This window comes from Tauraco erythrolophus, chromosome 5 (genome assembly GCF_009769465.1).
Source record: "Tauraco erythrolophus isolate bTauEry1 chromosome 5, bTauEry1.pri, whole genome shotgun sequence".
Classification (NCBI taxonomy): Eukaryota; Metazoa; Chordata; class Aves; order Musophagiformes; family Musophagidae; genus Tauraco; species Tauraco erythrolophus.
Window position 1 is genome coordinate 74,721,007 of NC_141469.1, and position 19,961 is coordinate 74,740,967.

General features: G+C 41.1%; 1 protein-coding gene across 2 annotated transcripts in view; it reads left to right on the forward strand.

Moving 5' to 3' along the window:
* The window catches only part of GRID2 (glutamate ionotropic receptor delta type subunit 2), a 753,158-nt gene extending 736,282 nt beyond the window's left edge, over positions 1–16,876 (forward strand). For both annotated transcript variants that reach the window (XM_086611621.1, XM_086611622.1), the window contains 2 exons: positions 12,135–12,375; positions 16,454–16,876. In XM_086611621.1, the coding sequence (XP_086467747.1) occupies positions 12,135–12,375; positions 16,454–16,876 (664 nt within the window). The remainder of the gene's footprint in view (positions 1–12,134; positions 12,376–16,453) is intronic.
* The last annotated feature ends 3,085 nt before the right edge of the window (positions 16,877–19,961 follow it).

Consider the following 19,961-nt stretch of genomic DNA (forward strand, 5'->3'; position numbering starts at 1 on the left):
AACTTATGCTTATGTACATTTGCTGTTGAATGTAATCATTGGACACTCAATATGAAATATGAGAGATATAGGGCATAAGAAGGGAATGTTCTTACAGGTTGCAAGAACTTACTCTTAATCTCTTATTCACTCTTCTTACTCTATGGAAGAGTCTCAGTTCTGACCTGGATGGATAAGTTGCAGAGAAAAGTAGTTATTTCCACCGGCTTCTGCCAGGGCTGAAACTTCTGACAGGAGACTTGTTGGGTATGCTAGTGGCTTTACTGTGTGTATATTTTGCCTAACAAACCTGTTTTGCATGGAACAGGCATCCCTCGAGTTTATGTGAATAATATGAGCCTAGATTTGAGAGGAAAAAAGATATGAGATGAAATGCAACGATTCAGATCTTCCTGCCGTTTCCTCCTGCTCTGCTTCCTTCAGCAGTGAAAGTAATGGTAGCTTTGGATTGTGCTGCCTTGTTCCAAAGCACTAAAACCCAGAAACTGAAAAAAATACCATTACACTCATGAACAGGTTCAGCCCTTTCTTATTGCAATGTGGAAGGGACCAGAGGGACCTGATTAGGCAAAGTTTGAAAGATAAGAATAGAGCCAAGCTAACTGATTGTGGCTCTTGAACAAACGCAGCGTTACCATTTATTATTACTTTTATTAACAGAATAAACACTTGGTCCTCCCACAGATTGTTATCTGCATTGAATGGCACTCAGTTCTTATCAAGTCACTTCTCCGTAACATGGGAATCTCCCACAGTGTGACCCTGCAAGTAAACATGGTGCTGTGCTGCTTAAAGCCCCGACTCCTGTTGTGCAAAGCAGCCCCTCGGGACGCACACGCAGTGGAAGGCAGGCAATAAACCATCAATCATTAACTTTTTTAACCCCCAGTAGCTAGCAAGGTTTCTGTGCCAGGCTTCTCCTCTCTGTATCGCTGGTAGTCCCGCCAGGGTACTGAACGATGGTCTGTCTTCAAAACCTATCAGTAGGCTCTGCTGTAAGCAGAAAACCCTCGTACACAGGGTCAGCGGTCTGGCACACGGATGTGTTAATTGAAGGTAATTGCTAAGTCTGGTGAAGAAGAGGGACTAGACCAATTCCTGGTTTATTTCCCCATACACAAAAGCAACGCAGTTAGGAAAGGCAGCAGTAACGCGTCAGTTAGGGCTGTGCACAGGTTGAGCATGGCACAAGCAGTCAGACGGCTTCCTTGCTTGCAAAGTTGTACCACGTTATCTTTCATCATTTCTTTCTACGCCCAGGAGAGGTTAAAAGATCTGAATTCTCAACCAAGTAGAGAAATTTGTGATCTCGTGTGTCTTTGAGGAAAGCTTACCTGATGTACCTCGGAAGGGAAAGTGAGCAGGGGTAGCCCCAGACCAATCGAGGTGCCCTAGGCAATATTTCCAGGGGCACCCATCTTGGGCAGGTCTGTTTGTAACTGAGGCCAGGCTTGTGGTTTGACACACATTTAGTCTGAACAGCAGGAGCAGCGTTTCTCAAACTGCAAGATTTAGTGTAAGAAATCTTAATTTTTTTTTTAAGGATGGTCAAATTCAGCCTTCAGTGTCTCCTGTAAATTTGGCAGGAACTCTCATAATTTCCTAGGCAGAATTGTGGCAATTACTTAGGCTTCCCCAGACAGCGCCACTATACTGCTGTGTGTGTTTGAAGAGTATTCATCAGTACTATTTGAGGAAGGCTTTAAAAATTGAACGTATTTTGGAGGTGTCTCTAGAAATGGTTCTTCTATGTAAGGCTTTTTCTTGGGAGAACAAATCAAAGTAATGAATTAAATTTCAAAGCATTAATATAGCGTATGAGATACCTTAAATATTTTCAATTTCAGCGTCCAAAGGATTGTTTGGAGAGGGCTCTCCTCAGCATAACGTTAATCTGTAAGGTTGGTTAGAGCTGTGTTCATTTTCAGAAGTACTGATTTCAAACCCAAATATGTTTAAAACCCTGGATTGGAATGGATCTGGGAAGCTTTCACTACTGTAACCAAGTACCTAGGAGATAAAAGTCTTTGAGATATTTTTAAATGTCAAATTTCAGACACAAAGCATATTGCTATGATTTGATCTTCAGACGCTATATTTATCTGTCTAGCTTCTCCTATCAACAGCTCTATTCACCTTGGAGATAGCTTTAAACTATTGATTTGGGTTCCTTATAATCCAAATGATGATATTTAAATCAAGCTATGTAAGTCATTAATTTCAACACTATCTAAAAGAAAATTTTGAAGGTTTTGGTTTTCATTTTTAAGGGCTTAAAAAAAAAGCACTAAACAAACAGTTTAAAAAACTGAGAGACTCACCAGCTATATGTTTTGCCATCTTTGCTTATATATATAATAGCAAATAAATGTCAAATATGCACGTGTAACCCAGAGCTCTTACTTGAAAAATGAGCTGTTCAAGACTGTTGGTTAACAAGACTTAATACAAGTGATGTGTCTTCTGCTTCTGAAAATGTGAATGTAGGTAGTTTGTATAAGAATGAGGTTTTGCACTGCCTGAAGCATGACTCCAAGCAAAGATGATAATTTCCAAATTCTTAGACTAAAATGAAAGATCTTTTCCTGCACCCAATAACCCAAATATCACAGTGTGCTTAAGGATGATGCTGACATTTTCAAAGACCACCCAAGGTGTTCCCTTTCTGACTGCATATATGCTCTGGGTCTCTGCGGGACTTCTTGTCTTTTCCTTTTGAGCTCTCTTGCGTCTTTTTGGCTTGCTTTCATTCTGCCTGTTATCAATTCATTGGAGCCCAACTTTGATCTTAGCAAAGACCACATCATCATAGCTGTAATGAGTGCTTGACTTTTAAAGGTAACATATACAATATATAAAAATTAAAGTTCACTAGTCACCACAACTCTTAAGATTAATCATGTTTGTAATTTGATTTCTCATGTAATTGCTTCTTAGCTGAGGATGAGGCTTGCATATTCGTTCAGTGCTAGGTCACATTCAGTGAACTCCTTTATTTATCCTTCTCATAGGATGCCAACAGATGGCCTAAAGAGATTAAAGTTATTTCTTATGTTTTAAATTTTAAAAATAAATATTTTTTTCTTGAGATAAACAATTTAATATTTCATTTTGATGTTTTCTGAAGGAAAACTTTTGATGTTTAATTTATCACTTTGTGTTCAAAGGAGTCTGAGAATGAACTAGGTTAAATAGTAATTGACCCAAAGAAGTGAGTCCGTTTGCATCTCACTCTTGAAAAAGACAATAACAAGGTCAAACTACAGGGTTTTTTTCACTCATTTGCTTTCTCCTGCTAAGCAGGAGAGCACTTCTTTACATGGTTTGTTAACCACAGGGCTTCTCAGGCACAGGGCACTTGACAAGTGACGCTGGAGGAAATGTTTGGTCAGGTGAGATTTTGGGGAGAAAACATCTAAGAAGTATGAGGTGACTGAAAGGGCATTTTCTAAGCTTTCCATTTTTTGACTAATCCAGATGTCCTGTACCCATGCAGAAAAATGCCACTTTTGTCACAGGCTCACCAGAAAAGTTGGGTTCCCAAGTGTGTTCTATATTGATTTCTGATGTCTGTAAGTTAACAGTGAAACTCTTGCTGACTTTGGACATTTCCTGATTTTGTGTGAAATCATCAGTTATTTCAGTTCTGAAAAGAGCTACTGATTTGCTTACATGCAGCTTGAGACCCGCAACTCAAGTCCTTGACTATACAAGGAGACAGTATGATTACGTATATACAAAATCTCATTTATGACTGCCTCTGGGGTTGCACAAGCGTTATTGTAGGGAACAGTTTGAAGAAAGTGTAATTTTAGGATCTCCATTCCATGGCAATCATGTGCAACATCACAGCTGATCTTTGAATCTCAGAGACGACGTCGGAAGCATGGCACTTCGCAAGACAGCCTTTCCCAGTCCAAACTGAGGAAAGGAGGTGCAGAGCTGTCCCAGTTGTGGGGAGCGCATCAAACTCTGCTTCATTCTTCTGCAGATTGCACGAGCTGTCACTGCCTTCACATGCATAGGCTTGCTTTTGGTTTATGGTAATGAAATCAAGAGGAAAATTAGACCCAGGCATTCATGTGGCCATGAAGAACTGTATTTTTTATAAAGCTTAGTAACTGTCATTTTTCAAGTAATTTTCTAAGAGGACCGGGATACGGGTAGTACACAGGAACCAACATATCTTAAAAGTACATTTCTTTGTTTTAATAAGACTGGCGGCGTACCATGACTCTACATAATGAATTTGATGTTTACCATAATAGCACTGAGCTTAATGAATTCATGGTATTTATGCAACTGTCTATAGATGTTCTTTTGTCATTTGAGATTTATAAAGAGGTACTAATACTTTTATTGCTGCTTTCTCCTAAGCAGGTAAGATCTGCATGGCGAAAGGCCAGTTAAGCTCATCTCAACTTTTTCTATATTAAAAGTAAGCAGAAGATCTTGAATAACTTGATTTTTGTCTTTATCTGGGTTTCTGAATTGTTAGTATTCAGCAAAACTACGCAGCTTGAGTAAAACTATTACAGAGCTGTCCTTATAAAATTCCACCATAGTTGTATAATACATATAGTTAATATTTCTTATTACTGCAGATGCTGTTTCATTTCAGTTTAGCCTTCTGTATTAGAGTGTCCACATAAGTTTAAGAGATTTAAGTAAAAAGAAGTTCACTAATTTTAACAAAGTGATGCTAATTTATGGGATTCAAGTCATGAGTGCTGCATCTTCTGAAGCTAATGGTTTAATGCTGAGCAAAACAGAAGGTCAGCTGCTTTCTCTCTTTTAATATTGTTTGATATGCAAATCCTGAATGCTGAACAGCAGGTCTGGCTTACTACTGCTTCTTCTATCATATCTAGAAGGTGAGATGCTTATCCTAGTTTCTGCATACTGACTTCCTAGATACAGCAGCATGATGCCAAACACTGCTGAGGGGTAGATCGGAAGGTGACCAACTGCCCACCCTCATGAGGCACAAGTTAGTTGGGTTTAAATCTGCTTGGAGTCCCTGCCAGAAAACAGGCTTCACAGCTGGACCCGAGGGCACTGTTTTGCTGGGTTAAGTGGTGGGAACGGGTGGAGAGGGAGGGCAGCTTCGTCTAATCTGGCAGCCCAAGCTGCATTTGGCTGGTGTGAAAAATTTCCTCTTGCGGAACCCGTGATTGGCAGCTCATTAAAATGCTGGCTTTAAAAAAAAAAAAAAAAAAAAAAAAAAAAAAAAAAAAAAAACATGCGCAGAAAACAGGCTTCAAAACCAGCATTTTTGTTTATAGATATCAAGATTTGTAGTTCAAGGAAGGACTGGAATAGCAATGATCTTTCTGCTTCCAAGTGCTTTGCTCATCTTGCAAGCTCTCCTAGCATTGCACTGGCACCACCCCTCTCTTTGTTTCGCCTCGGGGCAGCTACTTCTGCCATACACCTTCCCACACTTCCTTCACCTCTGGGCTGTATTTTTGCAATTATCTGGCGATCCTGTTAATTCTAGGCTTAGGCCTAGTGATGGCTGACTGGGTAGTGTGGCTGGTGCTGGGCAAGCAGCTGTGTCTGGATGAACTCCTTTCCACCAACTCTCTAAACACTTCAGAGTTTCCTTTCTGAACATTCCCTATCTATTCTGCTTGTTTGAGCAAGACAAAAATCACACAGGAATATTCCTCTCTGGTAGGTAAATACAGACATATATCCTTGACTTTGCTCAGCAGCTTCATAATGGTTCATGGCTGTAATATGATACAAACATGATTTGTTGGGCAGCTGAGGAATGACAATGTCTGTTGGCACTGAAGACGCCATCAAAGTCAAGGCTTTGAGCATCAGTATGCGTCTCCCACAGGGCCCCAAGGATAAGGTCAAAGTAATGAAAACTCATCAGGTCTCAGTGAGACAATGAGGTGTTGCTGGCAGCGGAGGAGGTGAAAAGGGCCCCCAAGAGCCTCTTACTTGCCTGTCTCCATCCTTATTCCCTGTTTCCCTCGCTATGGCTGAGACTGGCTCTTCCCCAGGCAGGAGGCAGCGAGCCGGGCTGGGCAGTGGCCATTCCTCTCCAGCATGGAAGCGCTGAGCCAGTCTCGCAGGTGGCACCTGTGAAAGCTGTTCTGCTGTTGGGGGTGGGGGGGGGTCTGCTTTGCCAAAACCTAAAGCCCGCTCAGGGAGATGCAATAGGAGCGGGCATCAGTCCACTTACTGCTTTGAATAAGAAAGATTTAGGTGGTTGCTTCACTGAAACAAAAACAAACCATCCTCCTACCTGTCTACTTTGATAACTAATGGATGGTTGCAAATCAGCTTAGTTTTATATCTTGTTTTACAAGAGAGAAGTCATCTACAAAGACTTGGCATCAGATTTTTGTTAGAAAAACTCCTTGTTCCCTGAGGAGTTCGACTCTTGGCTAGCCACTGGAGAAATTAAGCTCTTTTAACCACCTCGCCCTGTCTGCAGGCACCAAATGATCCCAAACATGACCTGTTTGAGCTACCCAGGAGCTCCCTGGGAGCCAGCAAGGGCTGGGACTTTGGCTCAGGCCCCCAAGGCATAGCTCACTGAGGTACACAACTTTTTTTTTTTAAATGTATTTACCTTTTCTCCCTTGTTTGATGGTAGGCATTTGTCATGGCTCTGTGCACCTCCCCTCTACAGCAGCCTGATCCTGGAGACTATAGCCAGAGTAGCACCTCATCATCTTCTCTTCCTTGTGAGTGCCGACAGTGAAGTCATCCCTCTGGATGGCATGTTCCTGGTGCAGGAAGCCAACACTCAGTAACCTTCAACATCTCAGGCCATGCATTGGTGTTTCTGATCTCATTGTAAATGGCCTTGTCATGTCTCTTGCTCACTACTGATAACTCAGAAATAATAAAACAAGATCAAAAAAACAGTGTTGTCACAGACATCCCAATTTTGTAGCATTTGTGACACCTCACTATCGTAAGTTGAGTTTCTTTATCTGTGGGTATTTTGCAGGAGTAATTATATTTCACTGCCAGCAGCAACGTAGTTACTGAGTTGAATCCAGCCCTATTCCCATTGATTCAGTAGGATTTGTTCACATCACTGTCAGATTTGGAACCCATAGGCAGTTTAGTTTCCTGTGCTTATAGCCACTAGACATCCCTCGGTGCTGTGAATTCAGGGCTAAATTAAAGTGCACACAGACATTTTCTCTCGTGCAACAACTTTATGTCATTGCATTGAAAATGCTACTGTAGCAGTTCACCTGCTAGAGAAAAATATATTAAGATCCACACTCTATCCATAAGCAAGTTTTAAAAGGTCATGTTTTTCAGACAAACGAGATAATTTCAATATATAGGCTTCTTTTGTAAGATTTTTAAGACTATGGTATTTCAAAACAGCAGGATCCAATGCACCTTACTTGCTGCTTTCCACCACTCTTACTACTGGCTTGTGTTGCAATACTACTCCGTGCCAATACAGCAGGCTCGAAGGAGCCAAGGCTGTGGAGGCAAAGTTCAGTTGTAAAAATCTGGGACTTTTGAGAAGAGACACTCACTGGAATTACAGCATTTAGCGCGTCGTTATCATTCAGAGCATTTAGTTAATGCATTATTATTTTAGTCATTTATTAAATTTGAAAATCAAATATCAAACTGATTGTGGCGTCTGCCACCCAACAGGTATCTGATTAGACCGTTTAAGGGCACCCACCAGGAACTGCAGCAAAAGCACGGATTTTTATGGAAAGAGTGCCATCGTGTGGGAAGCTGCTGTAGCACTCAAGTGTAGCAGTGCCTGCGTGCTGTGCATGCTTGGAAGAAAACTCCCTTCCTCGTGTTGTTTTTCATGGAATTTCAATAAAAGTACGATTTTCTCTTCTGAAAATGTGCTACAAAATTAGGAAGTTTCGTAACTAAGAATAGGTTGGTAGTGTTAAATCTTCTCAACATGCTGTCATTTTGGTTCCACAAACAGGTGAATTCAGAAACAAAGAGTAAGTCTAACAGAAGCAGGATGTTAGACTTTTTCTCTGTATGAAGTTAATATAGTTAGTTATTCATGCTCTTATAATTTCTCTTGATCTATATTTTATCTTTAAACACCTGTTTTCAGCTGTGGTTTTACAAGGCTTCATTAGAAGCTTTTCTTTTCTCAAGCTTTTCTATGTAATGATACAATTACTATCCCTTCTTTTTTATGTTTTCCTTTAAATAATTGAACTTATATGTTACATCCATAAAGAAAATTGCCAATAATTAGCAGGAGTACAATTAAGAATAAATCTCTGTTAAGGAACAAGCTAAAGTTCAGTGTCTTTATGCAAATGCCTGCTGTTGAAAAGATGCCTAGTGTAATCAGGAATTATACTGACAAGTGAAGAATCATTTAATTAATGAGAATAGAGCAATCATTTGGATGGTTTGTTCTATTACTGGCTGAATAAAAGAGAGAAAATAGCCCTACTCAGGGATTAGAGCTGCTGCTGGAAGAAGTAAGCCCCGCAATGTTCTGTTACTGTCTTGTGTAGAGAGTACAGTAATTCCTAAATATAAAAACACATATGCTGAACGTTTGGATGTGGCAATAAAAAATAATCTTCTAGTACTCCACAAGAACTTATACAAAAGGATTCTGTTTATGATGTCAATCTGCTGCTCCTGCTAACCTGACAGACTGGGAAATTTGGATCAAAATACCTAAGTCCTGATGCAGGAAGCTAGGGCAGCGAGAATCAGAACTATGGTGAGTTGTGCCTGTAAACACTGTATGCCATGATAGAGAGTAGCGTATGGACGGTGTTTGCAGTTGCAGAGGAGTAATTAGGTGGGAAAGGACCTCTGGAGTTCTCTAGCCCAGCCCTTTGCTCCAAGTAGGTCCGGTTAGGTCAGATTGCTCTGGCCATTGCCTAGTGGGCCTTTGAGTATCACCAAGGATGGAGATGCTGCAAATTCTCTATTCCGGTCTTTACCTCTCTCATTTTCCTTTTATCTAGTTGGAATTGCTCATGTTCAAATTTGTCCCAGTTGCACCTCTTCCTGTCACTGGGTCTGGCTCCAGCTTCTTCTCCTGGTAGCTGTACTAAGGCAGATAAAAAATAACCAAGTCGTTGGTGACAGCCAATATGGCTTCACTAGGGGCAAGTCGTGCCTGACTAATTTAGTGGCCTTCTACGACAAAGCTACAGCACTGGTTGACATGGGTAAAGCAATGGATGTTGTTTTCCTGGACTTGTGCAAGGCGTTTGACACTGTCCCACATGTCATCCTTGTCTCTAAAATGGAGAGACACGGATTTGACAGATGGACCACTCGGTGGATAAAGAACTGGCTGGATGGTCACACTCAAAGAGTTGTGGTCAATGGTTCAATGTCTACATGGAGACCAGTGTCAAGCGGTGTTCCTCAGGGGTCTGGGTCCAGTGCTGTTCAACATCTTTGTCAGCGACATGGATGACGGCATTGAGTGCACCCTCAGTAAGTTTGCTGATGACACCAAGTTGTGTGGTGCCGTGGACTCACTTGAGGGAAGAGGTGCCATCCAGAGGGACCTTGATAGGCTTGAGAAATGGGCCAGTGCTAACTGCATGAGCTTCAACATGTCAAAATGCAAGGTCCTTCACTTGGGTCAGGCCAATCCTAGGCACAAATACAAACTGGGCACAGAGTGGGTTGAGAGTAGCCCTGAAGAGAAGAATTTGGGGTGAGTGCGCGGCAGTGCGCTCATGCGGCCCAGAAGGCCAACCGCATCCTGGGATGTATCAAGAGAAGCGTGGTCAGCAGGTCAAGAGAGGTGATTCTCCCCCTTCACTCTGCTCTTGTGAGACCCCACCTCAAATACTGCGTCCGGTTCTGGTGTCCCCACCATAAGAGAGACTTAGATCTGTTGGAGCATGTTCAGAGGAGGGCCACAAAGATGATCCAGGGGCTGGAGTACCTCTGCTACGAGGACAGGTTGCAGGAGCTGAGATTGTTCAGCTTTGAAAAGAGAAGACTTTGGGGGGACCCAATAGCTGCCTTCCAATATCTGAAAGGAACCTACAGGAAGGCTGGGGAGGGACTTTTTACAAGAGTGTCCACTGCTAGGACAAGGGGAAATGGGTTTAAGTTGAAGGAGAACAGATTTAGCTTAGATCTTAGGAAGAAATTCTTCGGTACGAGGGTGGTAAGACTTTGGAATAAATTGCCCGGAGAAGCTGTGGATGCTCCCTCCCTGGAGGTGTTCAAGGCCAGGTTGAACGGAGCCTTGAGTAGCCTGATCTAGTTGAGAGGTGTTCCTGCCCATGACAGGGAGGTTGGATTAGATGATCTCTGAGGTCCCTTCCAGCCTATGCCGTTCTATGATTCTTTACATGCTCTCAATAGGCAGTAATGACAGCAATCTTGCACGTGGTCCCCGTGCCTCCAAAGCTCCTCTGAACATGAAGGTCTCATAACAGCTATTCTATCTCTTGCAACAGAACAGAGAGTTGTTGCATCCTTGACTTATATCTCTGCCTCTTCAGGAAGCTTCGAGGTGGGGCTTCTTTAAGTTTGGGACAGTTCAAAATGTAGCCCAGGCAACTCTGACCTTGTTTGCGATTCTCCAGGGCTGGATCTTCAACGATACGCAGTCAGCAGGCATTGCACAAAATTTGTCCTCCTTCTCACAAACACAAAGCTATGCAAACACGGTGGTTCTGGCATCTCCAAAGCCACACGTATCACCTGCAGTCTGTTCCTGAAAGGCATTGTTCCCTTTGGTACAGCACCACAGAGGTGGACAAGCAGTTCGCCTCTGAACAGATCAGGATCTCAGCCATGGGACATACTCCTCAGTAGGATGCAGAAACTCACTCCAGAGCTGTGCTGGGATTTAAGCCACTGATGGCTGCGTGAAGTCTCCCATTCCTGGTAGGACCTCAGCATAAGTGTATGGTCATTTGGATGTGCCATAGAAAATTTAGTGGCTTCATTGACCTGACTACATGTTCAAGTAGCATTAGAGATTGAATGATCTTTGCATAGAGCAGTTGGCCTGTGCTTCTGAGGTACATTCAAACTCTCTTTCATAATACTGTATTTTTCTAAAGTAGAGGTAGACCACTGCATGGAGCTGTTACGGTCGTGCTGCATCAGTGGAACAACTTTTCTTCCCCCTTTGATGCAGCACATTCTCCAGCAGCAATATCCCAGACCTCTGCTGGTTTGTGTGCACTTGGATTTTTTGCATGCTGTGTCAAATGATTGCAAGTAATTGTTTGCTTTCCTACACTGAAACGAAAAACAAATTTATTACACGATGGAAAACATTTCCCCTGTTTTATTCTTTTTAAGGGTAATTGTTGAATTTTTTATTTTGGGTAACCAGATGCACCCAGCTGCTGCTCTAGTCACTTCTGGATGTTTTTAAACATTCTCCTCAGGAATAAATGAGCTAAATAAGAAAATCTTCTTCCTAACAAAATTCTCATTCCTTGAGCTATTCATTCCGCAGGAAGTCTAGCTAAATGCTAGCCTTGCAAACCGCCCAGTAAATCTTTGGCGGTGGGCTGGATATGTAGGTTCAAGGATGAGCGAATTCCACAAAAAAGAACCTTCCTATGGAAATCACTTACCAGCAGGTCATATGCTCCCATCAAGCAAGATTAGTTTAGGTCTTTACTGCCTGCAACTAATACCGTTCTGCTTTCTTTCAAAGCAGCAAGTAGGTAATGTGATAAAAATCAGTTTACAATAAGGTAAATGTGGTACAGCTGAACTGTATTTTCCTTTTTTTTTTTCCTTCATTGAAATGTCTCTTCTCCAGTGATTAAAATGCAAAATATATATTGTCAAATACCTAATATACTACAAAAGTCAATCGATGTAGCCTGTAGTGAGAGCCAGTTAAGGAAATACAGTATATTAACTAAAGCATTTTCATTGAGGGTCTTATAAGAAGGAAAGAGAGACTCATATGTGCTTTCCTATGTCTGGAGTGGAGCACAGATATCCATATGTTCAGTCTTACAGGCAACAGCATATTCTAGCTTTCTTTCCTGACTAAATCAGTCTGTGGATTCATCAGCTGTTTGGCTTTCCAAGACACATGGGAATGTTGCAAGTAGTCGAATTATATCCTCACACTCTCGGGTGCCAACTCCACTGCCTCGCTATAACCTCTGACTCTATGCTTTCTCCTCAAGGATTTTAGAGCTGCAGCAGAATGGCGACATGGACATACTGAAGCATAAGTGGTGGCCGAAGAATGGTCAGTGTGATCTTTACTCATCTGTGGATACCAAACAGAAAGGAGGTGCCCTGGACATAAAAAGTTTTGCAGGTGTTTTCTGCATCCTTGCTGCTGGGATTGTCCTATCCTGTTTCATTGCAATGTTGGAAACGTGGTGGAATAAAAGGAAAGGCTCCCGAGTTCCATCAAAAGAGGTATTAGACCCTCCATTTCTCCTGGGGAATTTTCATGCACCCTAAAGATTGCTGCCTTGACTTTATAGCATTAGAGGGGGGGGGAATCAAATTCAGAGGAATTTCCTTAGCTTCTTGATTTTTTAAGGTAAATGTTGTTCCTCAAAATCTCTTTAGTTTTTCTTTCTAGAAAAGCTTGAGTTACAAAAAAAAAAAAAAGTTTATTGATGATGTATAAATATACAACTATTCTGAGTAAAACACAACTGTTGCTTGTAGAATAGTACATTATTAATATATCAATATGTAGTTCATTATTCCCATTGGTGAGGGCTAATTCTCACCAGTAAGTTCAAAGGTTTCTTGGAGGCTTCTTATTGAAAAATACAATCCTCTAAGCTCAGTGGCTGAGTCTTTCAAAATAGATTTGCAAAGTTTAGCCCTTTAATCAGCAGTTAGCTTCTTAAACAAGCTTGTCCCCATTTGCAGAAATGTTAACTTCTTGAGACTTCCATGAACTTCAGTTCTCGTTACTTAATCTGAAGTCCAGGGAAGTGAGAGTACATTAGATTTTTCGGCCAAACTTATTTCTGAAATCTACTACAGACTTCTTTCAGAAAATCTTGGATGGAGGCCACGGGGAGATATGTTATTTTACACTAGAGATGAGTTTGCTCCTACACCTGCATGTGTAATGCTTCCCTTCCCGTGGCAATCTACCTGTCCCTTTACCAGCCATCTGAGCCTTATATGGTCCTACGACAAATTTCTTACCTTCATAAATAAGTGTTTAGCTCTACAAAATACTAAAAAAACATTAGGGAAAAAAAGAAGTTATTAAAATGTACTTGGCAGCGATGCCCAAAGCTAAATATGAGCTTTAATGTAGCACTATCAATTATAGCCTTCTTATCCGTGTAGCTTAGACACATCTGTGTAGCTTGTGGGGTATTGCTGTTAATTTGTGTGCAGTGGTCTCACCTTCTCTTCAGTTTCTCCATTGTGTTTATTCCTGCTAATCTAATGCTGTGTAATCAGGCAGGATTAATTGCACTACCTAATTAGACAGCATTGGCACTGATGTTAGAATACATTTAATCTTTTCTTGCCTGTTTTAATTCCCAAGCTTTTTTTTTTTTTGTTCAAGATCCAGATCATACTATTATCAAAAGAAAAAAAAAAATAATCTCTAGTCTTTAAATTCTGTTTGTCAGGAATGGAAATCATATAGTTTCAACTGGTAAATTTTTTAGAAACCTAAAATTTACTTGATTGGTGTTTACCTAAACTTTCAGAACTTCATATTTATCTGGTGCAAAACATAAAAATAAACAACAAAGGAAAATAAAAAAAAAACCTGATATTTTATATAACTATAAAATTTCCTATTTCAATTTTCAAATGTGGAGAAATTCAAGTGTATACTTTCCACAAATGGTATAATTTGGCCTCCTTGATCTTTGTTACATGGTCATTAGCTTAGCATTTAAAATTGCATCTCAACGCTAAACTGAAAAGCTTGGCTCAAAACTGAGTTTAACGTGAACATATGTGCTGAATGTCCCCACTATCCCGGATGTGGGGGCCATTCAGCAAAGAAATACATCTTAACTAACTTTCTTAAAATTCATTTTAGCTTCCATGAAATCCATTGGCTCTTCCAGGCCACTAGTCCAGAATCGGGGGTCAGATTGGGCCAGTTTGTGGTCAGCAAGCCAACCCTATTTCCTGGTGGCTGCCATCTTGTGCTCCAGAATGCAAGCATTTATACTGAAAAAAATTGTCTTATGGTTGTGAAGATAACGTTTCGGTCCTGTACCAGAAGTAACCCATTCAATGATGTCTGCCTGAGTCTGCAGACAGCCTTAAACGGTAGCTCTGAGAGAAGTATGAACCGCCCCAGTAATCTCAATGGGATGTTGACTCTGAAGCCTGATGATAATTTAAATGTGAAAACTGCTGAATATTTCACTACTGATCACACAAGAGAGAAGAGGAAAGATCATATTATGGAGATATACACAATTTTACTGTGAGTGGGTCTAATTTTGGTGTATCAATTGGGTGGAGATTGGGTTGTGGGCTAAGCATGGGAGAGTATCACCACTTATATATTTTCACTGGTCTGACCCTAGCCCCAAATGCATCTCTGTAAGAGAAGAAAGAGGAATATTTTGAGTAACTTATAGAGGCTCAAAAGTGATGAAATTCCAATCTTTTCTCGATTGGCACTTTAAATTACAAAGTGTTTGTATGTTTTTTAATATAAAAAACAAACAAAACAAAACCAAAAAAAGGAAAAATATTTAGGACTGTCCCTCAGATACATAGTCATGACTTGCACACGCTAACGGAGCCTCTGTATACTTCTTTAGCTTCCGATGTGGTCCCGCTTCTCCTGCATCCGTATGCAGCTCCAAAGTTTTTAGGAGAGAGCGTTTGGTGAATGCGTTTGGTTTTGGTGTCACCTGTGTGGTTGTCATGTGCACCCATGTCTATGTCCACATGTGAATAAACTATAGACAGAAAGCTAAGTCTGAGAAGTGAGCACTGCATTTTTTCCCTCCTGTGATGAGCTCAAACCAAAGCTTCTGTAGTCAGCAATCGTCCACTCCCTGGGAGATCCATGATGCCCCAGTCCCTGCTCCTTTTCCCTTGGTTTGACTCCCTGTCCCTGCCCTTGGAGAGTAAAATCCTGGAGGGGAGCTGGCTTCTCAGCCTACTTCCAGTCAGCCTCTGTGTTCATCATGGTACCAATGCAAATATTCGGTGATACGTTTTGCTAAGTAGATGACTTCCTGCAGTTTGTTCTAGGTGTGGACTTTTTCTGAGTGCTTGACTTCATTCCTAGACAAAGGAGGGATCTCAAGCCCGTTTGGCATACTAGGAGTTTTGCCATTGATTCAGGGAGCTCTGGATCAAGCCAGTCAGTGAATTGCAGTAATCAAGGCTGGAAGTCATCAGTGCACACCTATCGGCTGCTTAATTATCCTCTGTGAGGTCCTAGAGTGTGAGATTATTTCTAGTGGCCTGGAAGAGCCAGTAGATTTCACAGAGATGAAGGTAAATTTTAAGGTTAGTTGAAATTTATTTTTGTTCTGACTGAGCTGCGCTATCTAGACTGAGGGAGCACCTCTGCGTGTGTACGCTTCACGCCACTTTGAATTCAGCTTTGCAGTTCAGTAGAAATACCTATGTATAACACAGGTGATTTACTGTGTCACCCAGGACTTACTCTTCTTTTTTTAACTTCCATGCATTTAATTTCTCAATTATAACAAACAAATCTGTTTAACCGAGTTCTCTGGGAGGAGAGATTTAGGAAGGAAAAGGGACAGAGGTAAGAAGAGGGATGATATAATGAAAGCATCAGGCCACCCTCTCTTCTTCTTACCCACAAGAGCGTAATTCCATCAGAATCAATGGAATTGCTTCTTTGTAGGGAAGGGGAGAATGAATCCCTCTTTTGGCACTGTAATTTAAACTTGCCTGGTGTACTCTTTTCTGTGTGACGTCAGTGAGTCTCCAGTGCTTGGATTTTTGTCTGGAAGTTCAGCCCTTCTATGCTGCAATTCATGTTATAAAGGCAAAAAGCCACCCAAGATGTTTTTAGCCCTTCCTTAAGGCCTGAGAGGATGACAAAGCCGGCAAATTGATCTCTCAGAGCCTCCCGTGTTGACATCCAAATTTAGTCCTCATTGCGGAGCTGAAGAACCGGCATCATCCCAGGCGTTTGAGATTATGCTTTGCTTTCACAGCACAACGTTTACTGTCATTCACCTGTTGCTAGTCCAACACGCTAGTTCTGAGCCCGGCTTTTCCTGGCGGAAACCTACCGGTAGCACTTGGAGTTTTGTTTTTCAGATTCAGGGTTTGAAGGTAGCTGTGGTGTAAGGGGGTCTGCCCTGGTTTGGTTTAGCCCACGCAGCTTCAGGTGGTGGGGGTGTTGGCTGGTGACATTCAGCGATGCCAGCAGCTGACAGCCAGCTGTAGTTAACTGTGCGTTGTGCTTCCCGAGCAGTTCTGATCGCACTGTGAAGCTTCAACCCAGCACAAATGGCGATGGTGAGCGGTGCCTCTTGTTTTTCTCATCCCCCAGGACGACAAGGAGATTGACCTGGAGCACCTCCACAGGCGCGTGAACAGCCTCTGCACAGACGACGACAGCCCCCATAAACAGTTCTCCACCTCGTCGATCGACCTGACCCCGCTGGACATTGACACTTTACCCACACGTCAGGCACTGGAGCAAATCAGTGACTTCAGAAACACTCACATCACCACAACCACCTTCATACCAGAACAGATCCAGACTCTGAGCCGCACGCTGTCTGCTAAAGCCGCTTCGGGTTTCTCCTTCGGCAGTGTGCCCGAGCACCGAACTGGCCCTTTCAGGCACAGGGCACCCAACGGTGGCTTTTTCAGAAGCCCCATCAAAACAATGTCCTCTATCCCGTACCAACCAACTCCTACTCTGGGGCTGAATATCGGTAGTGACCCAGACCGAGGCACCTCCATCTGAGCATCAGACCAAGTTTCTTCACTGTTTCTTTTTTAGGACTCCCTTTGCAAGGAGCAGCTGTAATATTGTGGGACTAACATGGATGTAACCTTTTTTCTTTTCCTTATTTTTTGGTTTTGAAGGGTTTTTTTAATTTGTTTGGGGGTTATTTTCTGTTCAGTTGGGTTTTTTTCCTTTTTTTTAATTTTATTTAAGGATCAGGATTATTAATAACAACTCTTCCTCCTTCTCTTCACAGTTTTCTCAGTCTGGTCTCCTCTGTCTCCCCTTATTCTCTTTATTACTTGAATCACTTATTCCTTGGTTTATCACCGCATTAGGTTTTGATTACTTCAGGCTTTTCATATACTTTAAATATAGGAAATGTGCAGCAATTAATGCGTAAGAAAACTCCTGAGGATTACTTTACAGAAGGGCATTTGCTCCTCCTCCCCCACCGCCTTTTTTTACTATAATTGCAATAACTTAGGTCTTTTTCATGTCTCCTGCTGCATCCAGTCAGCGCTCCACTGCTGTGTGTCCTTTTAACTGTGGACCAAAGGCAAACCCTGCAGTTTAAAAAAATTTTAAAAAAAGGCAAAAAGCAAAAAAAAAAAAAAAAAAAGGAAAAAAATGAAAGCAAAACAAATGAAGTTAAAAGATCATTCAGGCCCCATATAAGAATGCAATTTTGTAGGATTACAAAAAGCCATTACTATGCCAGTAAAGACTACAGTTAAATCTACTTCTGCACTGCAACAGTGCATATGACCTTTATGTGATTGTACAGTGTTAAAAGTTTTTCTTATGTACAGTAAACTGTATCATATGGCAGAAGCCTCTGTTGTGTTAAATAAATTAGTATCTCATACGTATATATACACATATACACGCAGGTATGTGTATATATATATATATACACATGTATATATAGCTATAAAATGGCAGCCGTTGCTACTGCAATTCATTTAATAAAGCTTTAGTAAAAATGTGTTGTATACAGGAAAGATGTACAGTGCAGGGGGTCTTTTCATTTTGAAAAGACAGGTTGCTTTAATGTTATTCTGACTCGCATCGTTTGCCAACAGAGCATATTTTATACTTTTTTATTAGAACATCCAGGGCAATTTAACCTTTGTACCTAGATGTAACTCTTTTGGTTAGGTTTTGCATTGGCTACTGAGCATTCTATAAGGCTAATCTTGATAATTTTACTTTTAATGAATTAGACAAATGGAACTCTCTCTTAGGTATACCACATTCATGAACAACTAATATAGATCTAGAGAAGTTTAAATATAGATCAAAGGTTAATGAATTATTTTCCAGATCAGTACAGTTGATGAATACAATAATGGTGTTAGTGGAGGAAAAAAAAAGCCCTCAAGAAATACAGATGTTGCCTTAATTATAATCACATATTGTTCTAAGGAAAAGAAATATGAACAGGCGCTCATTTTAACCCTTTATATGTTAAGTTAGATTTAGAGGAGCTATGTATTTTTTACATTAGTGCCAACTGTATAGAAAGAGCAGCAGTGAGAGCAAAACTAGTGCCCGCTTTGGCACCAGCTTTTTACAGTAACACTGCTACCTGTTAGGAACGTAGGAAGAGCTTTCAATCTGTAATCCTTAAGACTAAAAATGCGGTTAAGTAGGAAGCAAGCAATTTATCCTGTGAGTTTTTTGGTTGGTTTTGTCTTTAATGCAACCATACACTTATTTTAACCTAACTCATTCTTTGGCTAGGATTAATAGGAATCAGCCTACGTGATTTGCTTTAGGATAAATGAAAAGGTATATTCTTCAGATCTATTCTATTTTGATGCTAATTCTGTTCTGGGGGAGCATCTTGTACTGTCACTGTTTTTTGTACTAAATCTTCAAATATTGTCTACTGTGTAAGGCAGAACAAATTCTTATCGTGCAAAAGGCCATTTTGTTTCCAGGGTAGCAAGTGTCTAAAAGCATGCACAACTTGCTACCCCTTGTAACATTCATGAACTCATCCACACTTCTGAGTAAAATAAAAAAAAAAAGAAAATTTATTTCCAACGAGCTACGTAGGGACATACCAGATGTTGCAGTGATTTTAGCTATTAAAAAAAAAAACTGTTAACCATGTACGATATTTAAAATAGGCCTATTTTGATGTGTTGCCTATTATACAGATACACGAAACACTTTTTGGAGGCCTCGGTTACAAGTGGCAGAGCTTTCTGTGTATAATTTGTCTAAATAATTTGTCTAATAAAATTGTTTTCTAAACCTGTGTTTCTTCCTGTTCAATTGCTGAGTTCTGTGGGATTTTTGGTCTGTGGCAAGGGGTCCATTCGGGAATGCTTTTGCTGCACTGTTACTGAAGGGGATGTAGCACACAGAGATGGGATGAGGTCACCAGACTGCAGTGAGTCAGCTCAGCATAGAGCATCCACAGAGGTCACCAAGATTTACCATGTTTATCAATGTCAGGCTTAGATTTCCAGACAGCATTTCAGAGAATGATTTTAGAGTTCATTGGCACTGACCTGTAAGGGACATGATTTGTAGAAATAATGCATCCCACCTCCATCCTTTTTAGTGTAATCTAGGAATTTTCTTGGAACATGGTCGTCATTTTTATAGAATCCCATTCTTCCATCTTTATTTGCACAGATGTTGTGACGAAAAGAGACTCGACTACGAGGTTCAAGCCAATTTTTTATTTGCACTGCACTTACAGGTTTAACTGTAAGGTTCAAGATAACAATTTACTTGAACTGCTCTTGCAGATTATACGCCACTACTGCAGGTTTTTATGGATACAATGGAAGAATGCACTATTGCAATTTAAAAGTAAGATACACACTATTACAATACACTATCACAACACACAAAAGAGTCAGGGAATGCACTATTACAGCACACAAAAGAGACAACACACAAGTGCACTACACTGAAAGCATGCTAAATAATCACTTACTCCTCCAGGTAAGGGCTCTCAATCCCAGGGAAGTTACCTTGGCCGGTGTCCCGATCAAGGGGGGAAGAATCTCCTCACAGACCAGCTGTGTAGTTGGAGAAGCGACTCCCGATTCGCAACCGAAATCATAGGGCTTTTATCCCC